This window comes from Sorex fumeus, unplaced genomic scaffold, assembly GCF_029834395.1.
Source record: "Sorex fumeus unplaced genomic scaffold, SorFum_2.1 ptg000044l, whole genome shotgun sequence".
Taxonomy (NCBI): Eukaryota; Metazoa; Chordata; class Mammalia; order Eulipotyphla; family Soricidae; genus Sorex; species Sorex fumeus.
Window position 1 is genome coordinate 43439443 of NW_026606101.1, and position 23468 is coordinate 43462910.

Sequence of the window (23468 nt, forward strand, 5' to 3'; positions counted from 1 at the left end):
AAATCTTACTTTTGTACATGGAGTTAGGCAGAGATCTGAGCCCATTTTTTTTGCATGTAGCCATCCAGTTTTGCCAGCACAATTTGTTAAAAAGGCTTTCCCTGCTCCACTTCACTTTTCTTGCCCCCTTATCGAAGATTAGATGCTCGTATGCTTGGTGGGGGGGGGGGGGGGAACGTCAGTATATTCAACCTTGTTCCATTGGTCTACAGCTCTGCCTTTGTTCCAGTACCATGCTGTTTTAATTATTACTGCCTTGTAGTAGAGTTTGAAGTTCGGGAGGTTGATTCCTCCCATTTTCTTTTTCCCAAGAATTTCTTTAGCTATTCGTGGGGGCTTATTGTTCCATATAAATTTCAGGAGTGTTTGCTCCACTTCTTTGAAGAATGTCATGGGTATCCTAATAGGAATTGCGTTGAATTTATACAGTGCTTTGGGAAGGCAGCAGAATGTTGGGTTCTGTCTCTGTATCCATTTTGCCACTCTGTGTCTCTTCAGTGGTGAATTTAGACCATTAACATTGAGAGAGAGTATGGTTATGGGGTTTTGTGTCATGTTTCTTTGCGGGTGTGTTGTGGTTGTAGGGTTTGTCTTGTCTTATAGTAGCCCCTTTAGTCCTTGTTTTAGGTTTGGTTTTGAGTCTATGAAGTTCCTGAGCTGCTGTTTATCTAGAAAATAGTGTAGCATTCTGTCTATTTTGAGTGAGAGCTTAGCCAGATAGAGTATTCTTGGTGAGGCATTCATTTCAGTGAGTTTTTTGACTATATCTTGCCACTGTCTTCTGGCTTGTAGGGTTTCCTCTGATAGGTCTGCTGTGATTCTCAGGGGTGTTCCTTTGTATGTGATTTCCTTTTTTGCCCTTGCTGCTTACAGTATCGTGTCTCTATCGGCGACATCAATCATTCTAACTATAATATGTCTCGGAGTGTTTCTGTTGGGGTCTCTTTTAGCTGGCACCCTTAGGGCTTCTTGAATCTGAATGGCTGTACTGTGGAGCTTTGGGAATTTTTCAGCGATAATTTGTTTCAGCATGGTCTTTTCATTGGGATTGTTTCCCTGAGCTTCTGGTAGTCCAATGATTCTAATGTTGTTTCTTCTGGAATCATCTCGTAGGACTCTGATTCGCTCTTGAGCTATTTTGAGGTCTCTTGCCATTGTTTGTTGTTGTCTGTTGGCTTGGTGCAACTGATCTTCCAAGTCACTGATTCTTTCCTCAGCTGTGGTCATTCTATTTTTGAGGGCAGTGAGTGAGGATTTGACTTCATCTATGGAATCTGTGATGTGTGCCATTTCTGTACGAAGCTTTCCAATTTCGGCTCTCATTTCTTGCTGTATTTTGTCAATTGTGCGATCGATTGTTTCTTTCATGTCCTCTTTCAGTTTAGCGGATATCTTTGTGACTGTTTCATCAAGTTGATTGAACATCTTGATGACTTCATATCTGAATTCCTTGTCAGAGAGGTCCCTAAGGTGGCTAGCACCTACTGAGGCTTCTTGACCTATTTCCTGGTGGTCTCCCTGTGGCGGGGATTTGCGTTGTTTCTTCATGTTGTTGTGTATATGTAGGGGTAATATGTCTTGATTTGAGTGAAGTACCAGCCGCCGCGGAAAATTAGGCCACGCCCACTTTTAAAGCCACGCCCACCTCTAAAGTAGCCACACCCCCACGGATACCTGGTGTCTGTCCAGGAAGTAAAGATTGCGTGGGGGAAAAGGGACCGGCTCAACTTGGGCGGCGGGATGGGACAGGCAGACAGGCTGAACTCCACATTTCCTCACACGTCCGGGGAACGCCTCCAGAGATTTGCACGCTGGGATCCCAGCCCCGGGTCTGACAGACGACACGAAAACTAACCTGGGGGATGGGGAAAGAGGGACCGGCTCAGCTGGGGCGGTGGGATGGGACAAGCAGACAGGCTGAACTCCACTTTTCCTCCCAGCGTTCGTTGCCCTAGATTTAAATTGAAGCATTCTGGGCTCCAGAAACCACCCTTCCATAAATTAAGTTTGTGTATATGTCTAAGCATGTTACCAATTTCTAGGTGTTCTCATAGACCCTTATTATTTAGGAGAGGGTAGGAGTGGCAGGCTTTGGAGTGTACCTGGTAGTGGTCAGTGCTTACTCATGGTTATGTGCTCAGGGACATGTCTGCTAGTATCAGGGGCTATGCCTGGCTATCTGTACTCAGGAGTGACCCTAGCAATGCTTATAGGACCATGTGTGGTGCCAGGGATTTTGGATCAGGGTTGAATACATACAAGGCATGCATCTTAACCCCATACTATATCTCTGGCCTTAAGCCCTTACTCTGAACATTGCAGAGAGAACACATATTCCCCTCCAGGTCAGAGGTTCAGAAATCCCCTTGAAGACTCAGTCCATAGAATCATGGCTAATGGTTGTGCCCTGCAGGTGACTTGATGCTGACCTGTGCCCAAGCTGTTTGAACTTCATGTAAAATGTGGCTGTGCTATTGCTCTGGAAATTCAGACTTGTAAACCAATGGTGCACTGGTGCATAGGGCTGAAGACCTATATAGTAGTCAGGACCCCTGTTCTAAGGAAATGTAATGACATGAAAATGAGGCATAGGACAAAGGCCCCAACTGCTCTATCTTGCTGAGTGGATAAAGGAAGGTTTGCTTGAGTCTGGCAGCCTCTATGTGATCAGTTGGAGGCAGTGTCTGAGTGTTCCGACAGAAGGAAGACTCCAGAATGCAATGTGGAGAAGCTACCACATGCTGAACATATAAAGGAGATTCAGTTTTCATCTCTGGATAATATCAGGAATGAAATGTCCTATTTACAAGATTTATTTTAGGCATAATCAGGGACAATATGGCCTATGGACCTGGGTTGGGAGCAAACATTACTGTCATGGAACCCAGTGTAGAACACTGGTGCGCTTTTTTTTTGTTTGTTTTGTTTTTTGTTTTTAATTTTTTTTTTATTAGTGAAACACCATGAGGTACAGTTGTAGATTTACAATTTTTTGTGCTTGGGTTTGATTATACAATGATGAGATACCCATCCCTCCACCAGTGCCCATTTTCCACCACCATGGATAATATCCCCCCCACCCCCATCCCCCCATCCCCCCCTGCCTCTGTGGCAGGGCAATCCCCTGTGTTCTCTCTCTCCTTTTGGGTATTGTGGTCTGCGAAAGAGGCATTGAGTGGCAAACATGTTCAGTCCATAGTCCACTTTCGACATGCATCTCCCCTCCTGGGAGGATCCTCCAAACACCCTTTATTTGGTGTTCCCTTCTCTATCTGAGCTGCCCTTTCCTCTAGAATGCCCGACTGGTCACTAAGCTATGGAGTAATCCTCCTGGTGCTGATCTCAGCTATTCTTGGATATTAATCTCATATTTTGTTACTTTATGTCCCCCAGATGTATGCAATCTTTCTATGTCTATCCCTCTCTTCCTGACTCATTTTGCTTAGCATGATACTTTCCATGTTGTACCACTTGTATGTAAATTTCATGACTTCATCTTTTCTAACAGTTACATAGTACTCCATTGTGTAGATGTACCAAAGTTTCTTTAACCAGTCATCTGTTCTTGGGCATTCAGGTTTCTTCCAGGTTCTGGCTATTGTAAAGAGTGCTGCAATGAACAAACAAGTGCAGATGTCACTTCGACTATACATTTTTGCCTCTCTGGGATATATTCCCAGGAGTGGTATTGCTGGGTCAAATGGGAGCTCAATTTCTAATTTTTTGAGAAACGTCCATACTGTTTTCCAGAAGGGCTGAACCAGTCGACATTCCCACCAACAGTGAAGGAGTGTCCCTTTCTCGCCACATCCGCGCCAGCATCAGTTGATTTTGTTCTTTTGAATGTGGGCCAGTCTCTGAGGTGTGAGATGGTATCTCATTGTGGTTTTGATCTGTATCTCCCTGATGATTAATGATGTAGAACATTTTCTCATGTGCTTTTTTGCCATTCGGATTTCTTCTTTGAGAAAGTTTCTGTTCATTTCATTGCCCCATTTTTGGATGGGGTTGGATGTTTTCTTCTTGTGGAGTTTAACCAGTATTTTGTATATCCTGGATATCAACCCCTTGTCAGATGTGTATTCAGCGAATATCCTTTCCCATTCTGTAGACTGTCTTTGTATTTTGGTCACTGTTTCTTTGGAGGTGCAGAACCTTCTTAGTTTAAGATAGTCCCATTTATCTATCTCTGTTTTCACTTGCTCAGACAGTGGCGTGGCATCTTTGAAGATACCATTAGCTTCAATGTCATGGAGGGTTTTGCCAACTTTGTCTTCAATGTACCTTATGGTTTCTGGTCTGATGTTGAGGTCTTTAATCCATTTTGATCTTACTTTTGTACATGGTGTTAGGCAGAGTTCTGAGCCCATTTTTTTGCATGTAGCCGTCCAGTGATGCCAGCACAATTTGTTAAAGAGGCTTTCCTTACTCCATTTCACATTACTTGCACCTTTATCAAAGATTAGATGATCATATGATTGCGGGGAGATGTCGGTGTATTCAACCCTGTTCCATTGGTCTGCAGTTCTGCCTTTGTTCCAGTACCATGCTGTTTTAATTATTACTGCTTTGTAGTACAGTTTGAAGTTCGGGAGGTTGATTCCTCCCATTTTCTTTTTCCCAAGAATTGCTTTAGCTATTCATGGGGGCTTATTGTTCCATATAAATTTCAGAAGTGTTTGCTCCGTTTCTTTGAAGAATGTCATGGGTATCCTTATAGGGATTGCATTGAATTTATACAATGCTTTCGGTAGTATTGCCATTTTGACAATGTTAAGTCTCCTGACCCATGAGCAGGGGATATCTTTCCATTTCCTCATGTCCTCTTTTATTTCCTGAAGTAGCGTTTTGTAGTTTTCTTTGTACAGGTCCTTTACTTCCTTAGTTAAGCTGATTCCTAGGTACTTGATTTTCTGGGGCACAATTGTGAACGGGATTTTTTTTTATGTTGCTTTCTTCTCTCTTACTGTTTGCATATAGGAAAGCCATGGACTTTTGGGTATTGATTTTATAGCCTGCAACTTTACTATACGAGTGTATTGTTTCTAGGAGTTTTTTGGTGGAGGTTATTGGGTTCTCTAAGTATAGTATCATATCATCTGCGAATAGTGAGAGCTTGATTTCTTCCTTTCCTACCTGAATGCCCTTAATATCTTTTACTTGCCTAATCGCTATTGCAAGTACTTCCAGTACTATATTGAACAGCAGTGGAGAGAGTGGGCATCCTTGTCTCGTCCCTGATCTTAGAGGGAAGACTCTCAGTTTTTCCCCATTGAGGATGATGCTTGCTGTAGGCTTGTGGCAGATGGCTTTAATTATGTTGAGGAAGGTCCCCTCTATACCCATTTTGGCTAGGGTTTTCATCATAAAGGGGTGCTGGATCTTGTCAAATGCTTTCTCTGCATCTATTGATATAATCATATGCTTTTTATCTTTTCTTTTGTTGATATGATGGATTATGTTGATTGATTTCCGAATTTTGAACCATACTTGCATCCCTGGGATGAATCCTACTTGGTCATAGTGTATGATCTTTTTGATGAGTAGTTGGATTCTATTTGCTAGTAGTTTGTTGAGGATCTTTGCATCTGTGTTCATCAGGGATATTGGTCTGTAATTCTCTTTCTTTGTGGTATCTCTGTCTGCTTTTGGTATCAGTGTGATATTTGCTTCGTAGAAACTGTTTGGAAGTGTTTTTGATATTTCAATTTCGTGGAAAAGCTTAAAGAGGATTGGGAGTAAGTCCTCTTTAAAGATTTGGAAGAATTCACTAGTGAATTCATCCGGGCCAGGACTTTTGTGCTTGGGGAGACTTTTTATTACCATTTCAATTTCCTTGATGGTGATAGGTCTGTTCAGGTATTCCAGGTGTTCTTGGTTCAGCCTTGGGAGTCTGTAGGAGTCTAGGAATTTATACATTTCCTCGAGGTTTTGATGTTCCGTGGCATACAGTTTCTCAAAGTACTCCCTGAGGATCCTTTGAATTTCTGTAGTTTCTGTTGTAAAAGGTAAAGGTAAAGGCCCTCCCGTTGATCGTCGATTTGCTCGAGCGGGCCCAGTAACATCTCCATTGGAGACTTTGTTGTTACTGTGTCTGGCATATCGAATACTCTCGGTAGCTTGCCGGGCTCTCCAAGAGGGGCGGAGGAATCGAACTCGGGTCGGCCATGTTGGCCGCTTGTAAGGCGAACGCCCTACCTGCTGTGCTATCGCTCCAGCCCAGTTTCTGTTGTAATGCTTTTTTTTTTTATTTTTATTAGTGAGACACCATGAGGTACAGTTGTAGACTTACAAATTTTGTGCTTGGGTTTCAATTATACAGTGATCAAATACCCATCCCTCCACCAGTGCCCATTTCCCACCACCATGGATCCCAGTATAACCTCCCACTCCCCGTCCTCCCCAGATTTTAACTGGTTTCTGTTATTTGCCCCTTCATTTACACTGGGCATGGCCTTAAGCTAATGCACTCCAGGGTTCTCATGTCTTTCATAATCACTTTCAAAACAGACCGAAAAGGATTTTGAGCCTGTTAAAATCTGATGTTAAAACAATATTGTATTTCTCTTGTGAGAGGAAATCAGTTGTTTGCCTACATCTGAACCTGCTGACCAAAAATGGGAGGAAGGACTCTCTTGAAACAAAAAGAGAGTGCTGAACCCTGCCTGCACAGTCTGAAAAAGACAGAAAGAAAGAGCAGGGCGTTGCCTGTATTATTTTATGAAGAAATGCCTGGAGAGGTCAGCACATGTGTTTTCAAGTGAGTATGCACCCCCTACTGAGTCATGACCATGAGAATGTGTTTTTATATATTTTTTGTAACCTCAGTTTTCCCTGAAGAGATGATATAATTAGTCCCTAACACAGGCAAAGGGGAACCCTGAAAAAAATTTATAGTTTTGGTACTTCTGTTACTTGACCTGTCCACACCCAGGGGCCTCAGGAAGAGTGTGATGGAGCAGAGGTTTACCACACGAGATCAAGCAGACTGAACAGTCACTTCCCTTGCATGGCCTTACTTCCTATCACACCCCTTAAGTTTCACTACCCTGAAGTTGCGAGATGTGGGAGTTAACCACTTACTTTTATGTTTATTCACACATTCCAGATGACTTTCAGGATTTGGGCAGCACAAGAAGTCCAAATCATGGGGTGAATGAGCAGGGTATTGGGAGAGAGATGTGTGTGTTTTCCTTAAAATCTGTTTGTTAAAAAGTAAAGAGAAGCCAGGCTTTCTGGCCCTGGCTTAGAACTGACCCTCTTTGAGATTCAACCATGATACTGAGGATCCTCAGTAAGGAGAGTTCCCAAAGGGATGACACGGCAAGTGTCAAGGAGGAAAAAATGTCTCCTCTCAGGATGCTTGGAGAACTCTGATGGGGAAAAGAGTGGGGGGAAAAGGTGGGGAAAAAAGAGGAGGAAGGATGCAAGAAACTTTCTAATGTGGAGTAAGCTCTCTGCAAGAGTCCATGAACAACTGGGCCCTTGTTTCTGAACTAACCTATACTTCCTCTCTTGCAGGTTCCTCTTTGATGTTGTTGATCTTGAGAACCCATCTGATGCCACTGAGTGAGAAAGAAGTGGGAGGTGATGGCAATAACCCCCGTGCCCAGTCACAATTCTTCTTTCACCCAAGTCAGCTTTCTCTTTCCTTTTAGGCCCTGAGAAAACAAAGAAGGTGTTCCCTCTGTGTGATTTCTTTAGAAGCATTATGGAAGGGACCTGTGTAATCAGATACTTTGATAGATAGTCCTTGTGAACAGGGAGATTAGGCCTTTAAAGCAGGATTTTACAGCTCCCCCCATGCAAACAGCCCCCCCCCCCAAGACTCCACTTGATGCTCCAAACATCCCACCATGACACTGTCTCCTACATTGACAATTTTCCTCCAAGGCACTTCATCTTGCCTTAAAAGAACCTTACTTTATATTTGACTTTAAATTTGCCATCAAGATGCTGAATATCAAAACATAATGCTTTTCTTTATTCACTTGTTATTCACTAATTTACTAGTGAATACACCTAACCTGACATGTATTGGGCACCTGCTGTGTACTGGAAACTGACCGGACTCATCTCATCTTGTCCCCATAGAAACCCAGTGAGGTGACTCTTTTATCAGACTGGTTTACAACTTTAAAGGAATTGGATAGGTACCAGGGTCACAAGTGATAACCAACTGCAAGTAGGATGCAAATGCAGATGTATTTGACTCCTACACTCCATGCAATGTTAAGGGTCCTTCCCATGTAAATAACTCTGCAAGTAGCGATTACCTTCCCTCAATAATCTTAGGATTTCAATGGAATATCATCATGTTCTTGTGTAGCACACATGTACCTATGATTTAAAATTCGACATCTTTAAGTTGCTCCCCAAGCCCCAACTTCCCCTCCACTTCCATCTCTCTAGTTTCACCTCTTCAGCCTCATGTTGAACCCTACCCTTCTTACTCACCACATTCCATGTCCTCTGCATGGGATTGCTAGTGTAGGACCTGTGCACATGTCGTTTCTTCATCCAACTGTTCTCCCTCCATTCTTCATTTGGCTCCCCCTTACTTCTCTTTCAAGTCTAGGGTTCCATGTCAGCTTATCATAGAAGTTTTCTCCAATCCTTCAGGTTGCATCCTGAAACCCTGGTGAGCAGTAAATCTCCCCAGTTCTCCCCACTATTTTACTTCTAAGTTAAATGTACATAGTAACTGCATGTTTGTTTTATATTTCCCTCCCTACTAGAGTATAAGTTTCTCTGGGGGATAAGGGGTCAGGAGCGCTTATCACCATACCTACCAATATGCCTGGCATTGGGTGTGTATTCTTGAAACTAATCCAAGAAAAGGAGCTAGACCTGAGGATGGTCTAGAGGTAAAAAACCATTTAATTCCTGAGATCAGATTCTGACCTGTCCAAAGACCTTGGTCTTTTTCCTCAGATCCTGTGCACACAAGCTATATTGCACATATACCAAATGATGATAAGGAATCTTAGATTTCTTCTTAGACTTGGTATTGCAATGCTGAGAAGACGGCACAGAGAATGCTGAGAAGACAGCAAGTAACCCCACTCCACCCAAGGCCCCTATTTAATTAGATCCACTTTAATTTTAACTTTTGGGGGATATTTTTAGAAATAGTAGTTAACTGTTTTTTATATGATCAAGGCATCTTTCTCAGAGAAATTCTGTAGTTTCTTAGTTTGGAGAATCTCAAGTATAGTTGAGTCTATAAGTAGGGATACTGATCTCCCACAGGACAGAATGTGAGGGCCATAGAGAGGATCTGGCCCCAGTCTACGTAGCTCTATGATCCAAGAGGCCAATTTAGGGTTGTTGCCTTTGAATCTTGAATGTGTGCCTTGGTCTTTCTATTACATTCAAGAAAATACATGTCCTGTAAGAAGAAATATTAAAGTGATCCTGTAGAAGCTTGGCTGTTTTCTAGAAGCAGCCTTTATTTTAGGAATGAAAGAATGCCTTAGGACAAATTTGTGAGGGTATCACCTGCACCTATGGGTCCAATTTATTGACCTGATTTGCACCTGCTCATTGAATCATTGTCTCACAAGTTCCATAGAGGGTATGGCTTCACGTTTTCCCCCCAGGGACACTGTATGGCAAAGTCTTCCCTGTCTTATTCCCTCCATTAACTGACACTTTTTCTCAGTGGATGCTACGTTCTCCAAATGCATCTCACAATTTGGATTAAAATAAACACAAACAGAGTATCCAGGTATGTGAGAAATTTTGACCTTCTCTGTTTCTACAGGGTCAGTTCATCTTTCCCTAGACAATCTGATGGTCCCTACTCCCAGGGGTTGCCATATTTAAGCTCAACAGTGAGAACACTGATCTCAGAGTTGGAGTTCTTATCCCAGAACTCTTGGACTCAAGCAGCCTCTAACCCCAGTCTCCCAAATAGCTGAGACTTTAGGCATGAACGCCTAGACCTGGCTATAGAAAGTTGTTAATGTGTGTCTGACTTGAATTTTCTTCCAACTAATGCTTTATGGCAATTTTCATATCACTACCGATAAGATTTAGTTAGCTCTACTGTCTCAAGAAAAGATCTCAAAGAAATATGTGTATAAAAAAATACTTTCTAAACTCAAAAGAAAGGAGAATTTATTTAATACCACATGAGACCCTGGTGTGGAGAAACAACTATTTGAATTTGACGCCCAGACAGACCCCTTAGAACTGTTGCGTTTCAAAGCTTACAGTGTAGATAAAGCCAAACCAAATGCAGAAGTTCATGTGACTGTGATTCTAGAGATGCTCTAAGAAGGAGTTTCTTGAATTCATCTTAATGAATAATCTGATAATATATTTTTGAAACACATAGATACAAATCTTGAATGAATATGAAGTTGCTCTGGTTCCAAAATGGTAAAAATGGTAAAAATATTTTTTAATGTGTACACACAGTTGTAACACACTATCCTACAATAAAATGACTTCTAGAGAGATCGCTGAAAGTCAGAGATGATGCCATGTACAGATGGAGCTAATTTTGGGGTGTGGAGAGATACTTGGTATTTGCATTGATGGAAGCCCACCAGTGGGCTTTATAATGACAAAAAAGAGGCATTTTGAACAGATGCATCACACAAGTATGAGCTATTATTTGTTTATTTTCTACCTGTGATGTCATAAGCAAGGATTTTGCCTGTGTTCTATTTCCATAAATAAATAACTATGTACAAATATGCTGAGTTTACAAAATAGTGGAGGAAAACATTTTTATCACAAAAATACACTTTCCTATCTGATACATATTTTTCTACAAGAAGCACAATTTCATTCCTAGCTTAGTTCAACCAAACTACTCTGTATGTCTAAAAGTGTGTACCTATTCTTCTATCAGAAAGCAAAGCTATAAAATAAAATTCCTCAGTTTCTTGAAAAACAAAGGGCCTGATTTGGCCTGCTACTTATTACTAATCCACATTTAACGTACCCCAGAAAGTTAGGAACTGTCTGGGATGATTTTATTCAACTATACAGTGGAGACAACCCCACTGAAGGTATTGTTAAAATAGACTATCTTGAAGGAAGTAGGGCCATGGAACCCGATTCTGTATTTCTAGCCACCTCTTAGGGGAACCACTACTTCTTATCCAGCCACCACATTCCAATGACTCGGGCTGCAATGCTTCTCTGAAATGGAAAAAATTCTCAAGGCTCAATCATGGTGAGACCCTACCAGGGCATCCTCCTGGTTCCATGCCAAGCTCCCAGATCCTCCTAAATGAGTAGAGCATATTTTATTTTGGCCTGTGCATTATACAAGCAATGAGAGTCAGAATGACTGCTATATGATTCATGCAGTTCACACTGTCTTAAACTTGTCTCCTAGGAGGTGTTTCCTTCTCAATCTAAAAGCAATAATGCAAACATTTTCAAAAATTTCAATAACAACTCATAATAATAATAGTAGAAAAGGAAACTGCACATCTACTTAATAACAATTACCAACTTTCAGTTCAAATCAAAACAGCAATAACAACAAAACCCAGGCTCACTGTTTAAAACTAAAAATTAAAAACTCCTTGGGTTTAATTTTTATGATCTAACAACATTAATTTAACACATGCATCTTAATCTTTGTTCAATGATATTGCTCTGAAAATCTGAAAGTTCAGAATAGCAAACCCAGTGAAAGAGAGAATCACCCCTTCTCTATCATTCTTGATTTTAGTGTTTTCATTTCCATTTCACATGGGTGCTTAGACAGACAAGAAGTGAGGTCAGACATAGGTGGAGAGATTTGGTTGATTAGAGAGAAAAAACTGGGAGAGAAAAATTAGGAGAAATGATGGAAACAGAAATGGGTTTTGTTTCATCACTGAAAAACAACTTGGCAGGACTGGGAGGGGAAGAGGCATACTCAAGATATTTTAACTGTCACTTACCTAGTGGGAGTATATAAATATAGAGATAAGGAAGAAGGAAGATGAAAGAGGGAAGGAGGAGAGGGGTACAGAGTGAGCATTGGAAGCGCACAGGTGGGGGAAGGAACGCAAATTAAAGGAGAAAATGTAAATTCCTGAAAAATAAATATCACAGCTATCATCCACGGTTCAGTTACACTCACTAGTGCATCACCCACAGGATCACAGTCTGCCTTAGGGCTTGCTTCCAAGTCACATTCATCCCTCTGGTGTCCAGGGTGATGGCACGGGACACTGCAGTCTGTATCTTCATTTTAAAGTCTCACCTCTTCCCAGTTTCCAGGGACATCATGTAAGAGGCAGGGCACACGTTCCTTCCAACCCTCCTCCTCAGCCAAGCACAGATGCAGCTCAGTGAAAGGAGCCCAGAGGCTTCTCGGGTTCTGATGGCTGCTGGGGCGCTTTAGGGGGCGCCTGTTCGGGAAAGAGGGCCTGGGAAGCCCAGCAACGAGGCAGTCCACCTTAGAGTTTCTGGGCTGTAAGATCCGTTCGCACCTGTTGCAGAACCACTTCCTTAGCTGGGGACCCACACTTGTATTCCAGCTCAGCCGGAGAAGTGCCTTGCTTCTTGCGCAGGTGACAGAGGAGTGCCAACAGTGCCACCACCAGAGACAGGCTGGCGATGGAGATGCCAATGAGCACCCCGGAGTGCACGGGCCCCGCAGGCGAGGGCCTGGAGGTGGCGCTGGGAGTCGGGCTGGTGGGCGGCTCTCCGGAGCCTGCATCCTCGTTCACCTTAACCGGATCACAGTCGGTGCCAACCTGGCCAGCGAGGGCAGTCTCTGGGCCGCAGAGGCACTCATAGCTGCCAGGGAGGTTGCGGCAGGTGCCGGAACAGTAGCCGTTGTCGCACTCATCTATGTCAGTGCACATGTAACCCTCGTCCAAGATGTAGCCTTCGGGGCACCGACAGACCTCCGGGTTGTTGGGGTCGCAGTCGGCCTCGCAGGCAGTCTTGTTGCAGAACATCTGGCACTTGCGCGGGTCCTGCTGGTCGGGCGCGAAGCCCTCTGCGCAGATGCAGAGGAAGTTGGTCCCGCCCACAGGCTGGCACTGGTACTCGCAGTCGTTCCCGAAGCACGGGTCCTGGGACTCCACGCACTCCCCGTTCAGCATTTCGTAGCCGGGGAAGCAGTGGCACTCGAAGCCGCCCTGCGTGTTGACGCAGCGCTGGCGACACAAGCTTGGCTCCGACAGGCAGTCGTCCACGTCCTCACAGTGGTGCTGGTCGGCCGCCAGCCGGTAGCCCGTCTCGCACATGCACGAGTACTCGCCGGGCGCGTCGGTGCTGAGCACGCAGAAGTGCTCGCAGAGCCGGTGGCACGCGTGGTCGTCGCGCGCCGCGCAGGAGCGCCCATCGGGCTGCAGCGCGGTGTCGGCCGCGCACACGCAGCGCGGCTCCCCGGCGCTCAGGGTGCACGCGTGCTCACAGCCGCCGTTGTCCACGCCGCAGGCCCAGGCGCCGGGCGCCTCTCGGCCCCAGCGCGCCTCGCCCTCCCCCGGCGCGGCCCGGCACGTCAGCTGCAGCGCGAGGGGCTCCACGGCGGCGGTGCTCCCCTCGGGCAGCGTCTGGAAGTCTGGCCCGCGCGCCCCGAAGGGGGTGCTGTAGGTGACGTGCGCGCCGCCGGCCACGGCGTCCAGGGCCAGCGGCCGGCAAGACGCCGCGAAGGGGAACTCGCAGAGGAAGCCGTCGGCCGCGGCGTCGCAGCGCTGTGCCTCCCAGGCCGGCTCGCCAGCGCCCGCCGAGACGGCGACGCACAGCGGCCCGCACAGGGGCGCCGCGTCGGCCGCGCCAGCCCACCTGCTGTAGCTCGTCCGGTTGTCGCCGGTCACCCAGCGGAAGCCACGCAGGGGCCCGACCGCGGCAGGGTCGCTGCAGCCGGGCGGCAGCTCAAGGCCCACCCAGAGCCGCAGCCCGGACCCGCCGGCTCCGCTCAGGAGCAGGGCGATGACGTCGGCAGCCACCGAGGAGCGCACGGTCATCAGGTGGCCGCGCCGGCTCTGGCAGGACCGGCCGGCCTCCGCGAAGCTTTCCGGGCGCCGGAAGAGCGCGAAGCAGTCGTGCTCGACGCACTGGCTGCCGTGGGGCGGCGGCTCGGTGGGCGCCGGCAGCCCCCAGCCGGCCAGGGCCAGGATCCCGAGGAGCAGGACGAGCATGCTGTCCGGGCGGGTCTCCCGGGCCCGGGCGCGAGGAGCCGCTGCGGAGGCCGAGGACGCGCCCACGCAGGCGGCTCTGACACGCGGGCCGCCGGGGCGCGCGTTTATAAGCGCGTGGCCCTCCCTCCCTGGACGTTCGGGAAGGGGAAGGAAGTGCCTGTGGGAAGGGCCGAGACCGCGTCCTCGGATTGCTGGGCTGTCAGGAGCCGCGCCGCCCTCGCGCCCCGGGCCTTGGCGGGGATGAGTAAGCCCGGCGGGTGCGCCGGGAGGGCCGCGCCGACCGAGCCCAGCACCTCGCGCCCCGGTGACCCCGCCCCGCGCGCCGCCCCTGCCCCGCTTCCTGCTCAGCCCCTTTCCTGGACAGCCTGAGTGGCAGGACTCCGGAGGGGGACGCCAGTCGGGAGGGGCGCTGGATCCCTGGGGTGGGGGAGGTGCGCAGGATTCGCAGGGCCTGGGGAGAAGGTGCTGCGGGAAGACCCCCTGGAGTCGGGCAGGGGACTCGGGGGCGGGGGAGGTGTGCAGGATTCGCAGGGCTCCGGGAGAAAGGTGCTGCGGGAGACCCCCGGGAGGCGGGCAGGAGACTCGGGGGCAGGGGAGATGTGCAGGATTCGCAGGGCCCCGGGAGAAGGTGCTGCGGGAAAACCCCCGGGAGGCCGGCAGGGGACTCGGGGGCGGTGGAGGTGTGCAGGATTCGCAGGGCCCCGGAAGAAGGTGCTGCGGGAAGACACTCGGGATGCGGGCAGGGGACTCTGCGCCACTGAAGACGCGAAACCAGGGCCCGGAGCTGCCGGGTGCCTGGAGGCCAAGGCTGTGCCTCGGTGCGCGGGGAGATGGGGGGCGCTCACGCCCGCGCCTCCCTCTCAGCTGGGGACCCGCCAGGCTCCGAACCCGCGTGCGGAGCCAGAGGCTTCATTAGTCCCGTGGGGTCGTCGAGGGTGTGTGGTGTCCCGTCTTTGAGCACCCGCGCCCCGCAGGGCGGCGCTCGGGGAGCGCTGCTGGGACTCGGATCTGTCTCTATGTCCCGTTTCAGGGCACGCTTCATCTCCGCGGCCGAGCCTGTCTCGGAGCACGCACCCGCGTTCCCAAGCACAGCCCACGCGGGTTCTGTCAGGCGTTTTTCCCTTCGGGCTGAGATCAGATAAGGAGCTGCTGTCAATGCCACTGGCGCGACAACGGTATTGAGCCGGCGCGGACCTCGGGCCCGTAGGGAGAGCTGGGAGGAGATGGGAATCTCGCAACGCCGGTCCTTTCCGCGTATTCACTCTACAGGAATGCGGAGGGGTGGGTCTGAAACAACTCAGAGTTGCCAACTTTTTCTTATTCTTTTTCTGAAACATCCTTTACCGCCCCTGGCTGTAGCCCTTGACCGCGAACGTCCAGGAGGCGGCGCTGTTGAGCTCTAAACTGCCCCGACCCTGTCTGGGGAACCCGTTCAGAGCACCGGGCCGGCAAGTCAGTCCTTCTCGGGCTTGAAACTCAGCTCCAGGGAAGCCCCTAAAGAATGGCACTGCTTAAGAGACAGTTTTCCCTCTGATCCGGAAGCACCCCCATAGTTTGTAAGAGTATAGGAGTGAGACGATGTCCTCGCTAGAGAAAGGCAGGGCTGCACTTACCCAGTGACAAGCCAAAGGCAGTACCAGGGACTCCCTGCTGTCCTTGGTGCCTGGGGATGAGAGAGAGAGAGAGCTGGACCGGCAGAGCTTTCTGAATCCCGCTGGGCACAGCTGCTCCCACATGGAAACCCACGGAGGGCAGAATCTGTGGCACCCAGAATCAGCACTACTGTGCCTCTGGGAAGAGGACAAGCTCCAGAAGAACGTCCTGTCTTTCCTCCTGGAAGCCAGGCTGGTCCCTAGTCTGACGGACACTGACTGCTTGCACAGCAGCCCTGGGCATGGCAGGGCAAACCCGGTTACCTATGATAGGAGCTTGGACTAGGACCCAGGGCAACCTTCAGATAAGAAAGGACATGGCTTGGGTGCAGGAAACAAAAGAGGGCAAGGATCAAAATGATTGACAACCTTTGTTCAAAATGTACAAACCAGTCAGAGTGAAGCACCAAAAGGTGGGACTCTCTTGAACCTGTGTATCCCAAAGGGTGGAGTGTTGCTCTAGCATCAGATTTGTCCCAGGTCATTCTGAGCCATGTCCTAGGGGGCGTCCTTGCTGATTGGTTCATCCTGGCTGAGGCATCCCAATAGTGTTTCTGAGTTTATTACAGATTCATAACAAAGTAAGTGAGGGGTGCTGGAGTGATAGTACAGTGGTTAGGGCGTTTGTCTTGCACGCGGCTGATCTGGGTTCGATTCCCAGCATCCCATATGGTCCCCCAAGCACAGCCAGGAGTAATTCCTGAATGCAGAGCCAGGGGGTAACCATCACCAGGTGTGACCCCCTCCCCACAAAAAAGGCAGCTAAATAAGTGAAGCAAAGGTACGGCAAGGAAGTCTGAGAACAGCATTAGCAGCCAAGTCTACATGAGAGCCTAGTGATGTTTTGAGATGGGACCAGCCCAAATGAACTGCATCCTTCTTAGCAGAGAAGCAATGTACCAGATCCTTAACTGTGGATGAAACTGGCAGTTGGGGTTTCATGCAAAATAATACACAATTATGATCCATTTGGAAGCATCCAATCTGGGAACCTTAGATGCCGCACTCCAGTTTCTTTCTGGTGGTAACTGCTTCTCTAGGATAGACTAACAGTGCTCAGCAGCAGCAAGAGCAAGCCAGCAACATCCTGTCCTTGGGCCTTCCCCTTCTCCAGTTATTTTCTCTCTAGAGCCAATTTTAGAAAGTTTTGGGAAATACATACGTGTGTGTGTGTGTATGTGTGTGTGTGTATGTGTCCATCTTCTGCGGGGAGGGTGGATGGGTTGCTCCTTCTGTCTCTCAGGAGGATGATAATCCACCTCCCAGCACTAGTCCTGCCATCCTAATTGGTCTATTTTTTCACTGAAACAACTTCCTTGAAGGGCAAACATTGTTTCCTAAATTATAAAGCTCTCAAATTTTTTTGAGTTTTCTTTCCTCTATATGTGACTGTGCTATTTGCATCATTGTCCTCTCGATGTTTTTGAATCTCTTTCTCCCATTACTTCTAAGACACCTGCGGTCTGGCTCTGCTCTTCTTGCCTGCATGGGGGGTAGTCTCTCTCACTGTCTCAGCCCAGGAGAACGGCCATTCCTCACAGTTCTATCAGTATTCTTCACTTGTCTCTTACCTTCCCACCCTTTGTCAAACTTACCCTTGAAAGATCAGTCTCTAAGCAGATGGGAAACATTGATCCCCCAAAAGGACCCTTAACCTATCCTCCCTGTGTAAACATCTGAGTCCCTCAGTTAGAAGTCATCAGCTCTGCCTCAGGCCACCTGTTTTTCTGGATTGTTCTTCCTCATTCTCTATTCTTTAGGCACAGCTTTATGTCACCACCTCAGCAATTATTCCTGAGTAATCAAACCAGAACGATTCTGTTGAAAAGTTCACAGGACTTTCTATCAGTGCCTTAGCACTTTCAACACCTTCCTTACTTTATGCATAATCATATGGACATCAGGGTCTTTGTTACCCTGACAACTGAGCTTCTTGGGAGTGAAATATAGTTCTTATGTATCTTGCTTTCTCTCTATACCTAACAACAGATGGTGATCAGAATTTATTTGAGCATCTGTTGTAAGTATTTATTTATGCTCCTTCCACTGTGACTTCCTCATATTAATCTGCAAGATAAGGAGAGGAGACCTTAGCTTCAGGGTAATGAATATGGGCTTTGGAGCAAACTTGACTAGGCTAAATCCCAGCTCCCTCACTTGTAATCTGGGCATATTTGGGAAGAAATCCTTGTGTAATGGGACTCAGTCACCAGCTTTACTTACAAAAGTCAAAATATGAAAACACCTGTTGATAAATTAATGGGTAAAGGTAAGAAAAAGGTAAAGGCCCTCCCGTCGATGGTCAATTTGCTCGAGCGGGCCCAGTAACGTCTCCATTGGAGACTTTGTTGTTACTGTGTTTGGCATATCAAATACTCTCGATAGCTTGCCGGGCTCTCCGAGAGGGGCGGAGGAATCGAACTCGGGTCGGCCATGTTGGCCGCTTGTAAGGCGACCGCCCTACCCGCTGTGCTATCACTCCAGCCCAATGGTAGTTCCCCATGGTAGTTTTCCTTTGCCCAGATCCAGTCTCACAGTCTCAAGAGTACCACAACCAGGGTTGGTGGCAGCAATTCCACATAGGTGAGGTAGCACAATCAACATACGAAAGCCCTTACTTCCAGGGAAGTTCTTCTAAGACAAAGATGTCATCCTGCTAGGAGATCCACTCAGGAGCAGAATTTCATCTCATCTAAGGGCATGTTTCTCCTTTCCTTAGTCCATTTACATTTAAATGGTCATCTTAAATTTACTCACTAATAATCTTTCTAGTCATTTTGTATGGATACAGTAAGAGATAAATAAGTTTATAGGGTGCCTCTCCTGGGGACTTCTCCTATGGATTCCAGACTACAGTCCTCAGGCCAGATAAGTCCTTCCTAACCTCACAGGGTAATGTCCTTGTCCAGTTACATCTCTTCGGGTCATGACAGAATTTGTCCATGACCCTGCTTTTAATTTATTATAAGTTATATGGCACTTGGCTTGTCCTGCTTCAATGCCAGAGTAACTTACCACTTTCCCTGGATCCATCCAGTCCCTTCATCAGGACCCTGTTTTGGGGGTGCTAGGAACTAAGGGAAACTGAGGCTTTTGTCAAGTAAATATGACAGATGCCCAAGATTAAATATTATTCAGAGTCAATTAATTCCCAAGTTACAAAAGCATAGCGTTAACTGTCTTCCTGTGTCTATACAAAAAGGACATTGCTCTAAAGTAAATTATGCAAAGGACATAAGGAAAAGAGAAAATTAATATTTCACTTAAAAATACAAACCAGACATCTCTGAAGAATTAATTTGACTTTATAAGTAACAGGTTCTGGTTAGGGAAAATGAGTGATTAACAGATAGGGGAAGCAGAGCACAAAGGAGAAATTAAAGATGAATACCAAGAAAATGGAAGTGCTTCGGGAGCATTGTGATGGGTATTACTCAGTAAACCTAAGCTCCTTGCTTCAGAGGAGAAAGGACAAATCAATGTTATCCTACAGAATGTCATGCCCAATATTTCCCTTCCAACTTCCTCCACTTATAATTTGTAGGCAGTTTCTGATTCTGCTAATAAGAATGTTGGTAATTTTTTTCGGTTGTGGAAGGATATTATTTCTGGTCTCCTTAAAGTTGTCTGCTCTGTAATTTATGTGTGTAGGGAAATAGAAACATAAAATATGTTACCTTTTGTGACTAGCTTCTTTCACTTAAATGTCGTTTATCATACACATAAGTTGCAAATATTTTCTTCCATTTTCATTTCCATTTTAACCCATTTACTTTTAATCTATATGTGCTTTTGTGTATACAATGAATTTCTTGGGGGTAACGTATTTTTGAGTCTTATTTCTTTTCCCCATTTAACTCCCTTTCAAAAATCCTTCTCTTCAGGTAATCTTAGTTCTGTTATCAATGTTCCTAGATTTTCATAAAATGGCACATCACTTAAATTTTGTAATTTTTAAGTAACTATGCATGAGAGTTGCATCATACATATGTAATTTTAAGTATGTATGATTGATGTACAAAATGTTTGAGAGATGAATAACAAATAGAATGCGATTTGAATTATTTTAATTTAAATGCAAACAGTTCCTGGTTCTGACTAGAAGAGTGTTGTGTTTTCACTATTATTATTTTTTTTTTCAGGGAGGTATTCTTTTCTTTTTTCAGTCCTAGAAGGATTCAGACAGAGACCAGTGAAGACAAAGCAGATGTAATGTTTCTGCAATTCATGTTTCACAGAATTCCTGAATTAACTTCTGAGTTAAAATAATACAGATCTATCTCAGTCAAAAAGAATCCTCTAAAACAATGTTTTGTCATGTTTTTCTAATGATATTTAGTATCATTTTTTATGTAACATTTCTTCCCAGAAGACTATATTTTTCTTTAAAACACAATGCATGTTTGAAAGAAATGCTCTTTTTTTCCCTTGAAGACAATCTTCACAAAGAAGCCAAGAAATCCAAGTGTTACTCAGAAAATGTCAAATAAACTTTGACATCTGGCGATCATTTCCTGTTGGTTGAGTTCTGGGCTTAACTGCATGACGGAGAAGAGGCTGAAAAGTGGAGCATATGCAGAGAACATGTAACTCACTTAACTAGGAAAATAAAACATAAGGATTATATTTTAAAATGTTACTTAACAAGGGTTGGAGCGATAGCACAGCGGGTAGGGCGTCTGCCTTACACGCGGCCAACATGGCCAACCCGAGTTCGATTCCTCTGCCCCTCTTGGAGAGCCCGGCAAGCTACCGAGAGTATTCGATATGCCAGACACAGTAACAACAAAGTCTCCAATGGAGACGTTACTGGGCCCGCTCGAGCAAATCGACGATCAACGGGAGGGTCTTTACCTTACCTTACCTTACTTAACAAGGGATGGAGGGAGAGTACACGTAAGGTGCTTGCCTTGTATGTGGCTGATCCAGGTGCAATCCCTGAATTTTTTTCCGGTTATCCAGAGCACTTCAGGGATGATTCCTGAGTGCAGAACCAAGAGTAATTCCTGAGGATCACCAGGTGCGCTGATTCCCCCCCACAAAAAATTGAAATGTTACTTAAGTTGTATTTCAATATATGTTTTAAATGTAAGAAACCCAACAATAAAATAAATCTATTATAAAACTGACTGCATAAAGCTTTTTTTTAATTTGAAGACTGAACATTTTGTTAACCTAAAATTAAATTAAATTTAATTATGTTTATTTGGAAATAAATTATATATACATACACATGTATAAAGAGTGAGAATTGTGTCTGGAGAACCCAGACACAATTACCAAAAATTTATTTGTTTTGTATTTCCTATTTTCTACAATAAACATAAATTTTGTAAAGAGTTTCACTTTATTATAGAGACAGCAAAGTTATTTTTGGTAGTTGAAAAATAGGAGTTAATCAGTAATTTGGTTAATAATACATAGTATGATTTTTTAGGTTTCTTGCAAAATAGAAGTTATTTTGAGTCCCTCTTAGCTTATTACTTATGGCATTTTTTTATAAAAATCTTTTTTCTTAATTACGTGACCTGAGGGAGCTGTAGCACTGTCCTCCTATTGTTCTTCGATTTTGCTTGAGCAGGCACCAGTAACTTATCACAACAAATTGTGAGACTTGTTACTGTGTTTGGAATATTGAATATGTCAGGGGGAGCTTGCCAGGCTTTGCCATGCAGGTGAGATACTCTCGGTAGCTTGCTGGGCTCTCCAAGAGGGGCGGAGGAATCAAACCCCAGTCGCCCCCTTCAGCAGCGTTAAGGCAAACGCCCTACACGCTGTGCTATCAATCCAGACCTGAAGGAGCTACTCTTTTGAATTGAGGAAGGTATGAGTGTATACACCCCTAAGCACAGTGAATATGTTTATAGGGGAGAAAGGGACTCTCCTTCACTGCAGGTGGGAGTGCCGACTGGTTCAACCCTTTTGGAAAACAGTATAGACGCTTCTCAAAAAATTAGAAATTGAGCTCCCATTTGACCCAGCAATACCACTTCTGGGAATATATCCTGGAGATGCGAAAAAGTAATAGTAATAATAGAAATGACATCTGCACTTGTATGTTCATTGCAGAATTGTTTACAATAGCCAGAATTTGGAAAAAAATCCTGAGTGTCCAAGAACAGATGACTGGCTAAAGAAACTTTGGTACATTTACACAATGGAATTCTATGCAGCTATTAGAAAAGATGAAGTCATGAAATTTGCGTATAAGTGGATCTACATGGAAAGTCTCATGTTAAATGAAATGAGTCAGAAAGAGAGGGACAGACATAGAAAGATTTTGCACTCATTTGTGGAATATAAATTAACAGAATGGGAGACTAACACCCACAGATAGTAGAGATAAGTGCCAGGAGGTTTGTTCCATAGCTTGGAAGCCGGCCCCACATGCTGGGGGAAAAGACAGCTCAGATAGAGAAGGGAATACCAAATAAAGGGTCTTTAGAGGGCCCTCTTGGGATGGGAGATTGTGCCGAAAGTAGACTATAGACCAAACATGATGGCCATTCAATACTTGCATTGCATTGCAGACCACAACACCCTAACGGAAAGAGAGAATAAAAGGAAATGTGCCTGTCACAGAGGTGGAGGGGGGAGGCAGAGGGGAACGGGGTGGGGGGGTTGAACAGGAGGGATACTGGGAACATTGGTGGTGGAGCAAGGGCACTGGTGGAGGGATGGGCACTCGATCATTGTATGACTGAAACATAAGCACAAAATTTGTAAGTCTGTAACTGTACCCCACGGTGATCCATTAAAAATTAAAATTTTAAAAAAGAATAGATTTTTATCACATGGATTCAGTGAGCTGTGGAGTAGATAATTGGTCCAATTTAATTTCAATAAAATTACTAATTTCCTATTTTCTGACCTTCTGCTTTGAATAGAAGAATACAAGATAATAAAGAGTACCAAATAAGACTCAAATGTACAAGGGATTTTGCAAATGCCCAGAGTAGAGGGGCATTTTTCTCTAAAGGTTCAGGGAGTAGAAAGGGCCAAATGTTTCAGCCTTTTCAGCACTTAGATATCTATATTAGAACTACTCAACTTCCCTGCTGTAATGTGAATATGTCCCACAATCTGATATAATTGTTTTTTCTATTACTTTCTAGCAAAGTTTCTCAAATGTAGTAATAGGAACAATTGAAGTTTGAAACCTCCTTTATCTAGACAACTTGTCATTGAAATCTTGACACAGGTTCTTTCAGAAACTTGGTATGCTGTTTTAGGTAGACCATCATTATCAATATCTGCCTCCACCAATGTTAAGAACACCCACTAACTACAATTTACCTTCAGTGATGACCACAGGCTTGTGCGTAGTTAAACAGCTGGGTAATCTGACTGGAAATGCCTTCAGCTTAGTGAGGGCAGATGAATCATTGCAGGAATAAAGAAATCCAGAGTAACCATAGAGGAAGGAGCCTCACTATGACTTTATATGCCTTTGGCATTTAGATATGTCTGAGCACATAACTCAGAAATCACATTCCTACTCACAAAATTTTGAGTTCCCTGACTTCATCAAGTGTTATGAGAAGAGGGAAGGGAGGCTCCCCACTGATAATTATTTCAGTTACCACACACCCAGAGCCAGCCCACCCACCAGTGGGGCTCAAAATTGAAGGAAGCAAAAATATTTAGTCTGCACCCAAGTTATCCAATACTTCTCAGAGTGGAGGAATTCTGAAAATCAGCTCCAAGT

General features: G+C 45.5%; 1 protein-coding gene across 1 annotated transcript; it reads right to left on the reverse strand.

Moving 5' to 3' along the window:
* Positions 1-10444: 10444 nt before the first annotated feature.
* THBD (thrombomodulin) lies at positions 10445-14122 on the reverse strand. The gene has a single exon (XM_056121570.1). The coding sequence runs from the start codon at positions 14106-14108 to the stop codon at positions 12414-12416; it is 1695 nt and encodes a 564-aa protein (XP_055977545.1). The 5' UTR covers positions 14109-14122; the 3' UTR covers positions 10445-12413.
* Positions 14123-23468: the final 9346 nt, after the last annotated feature.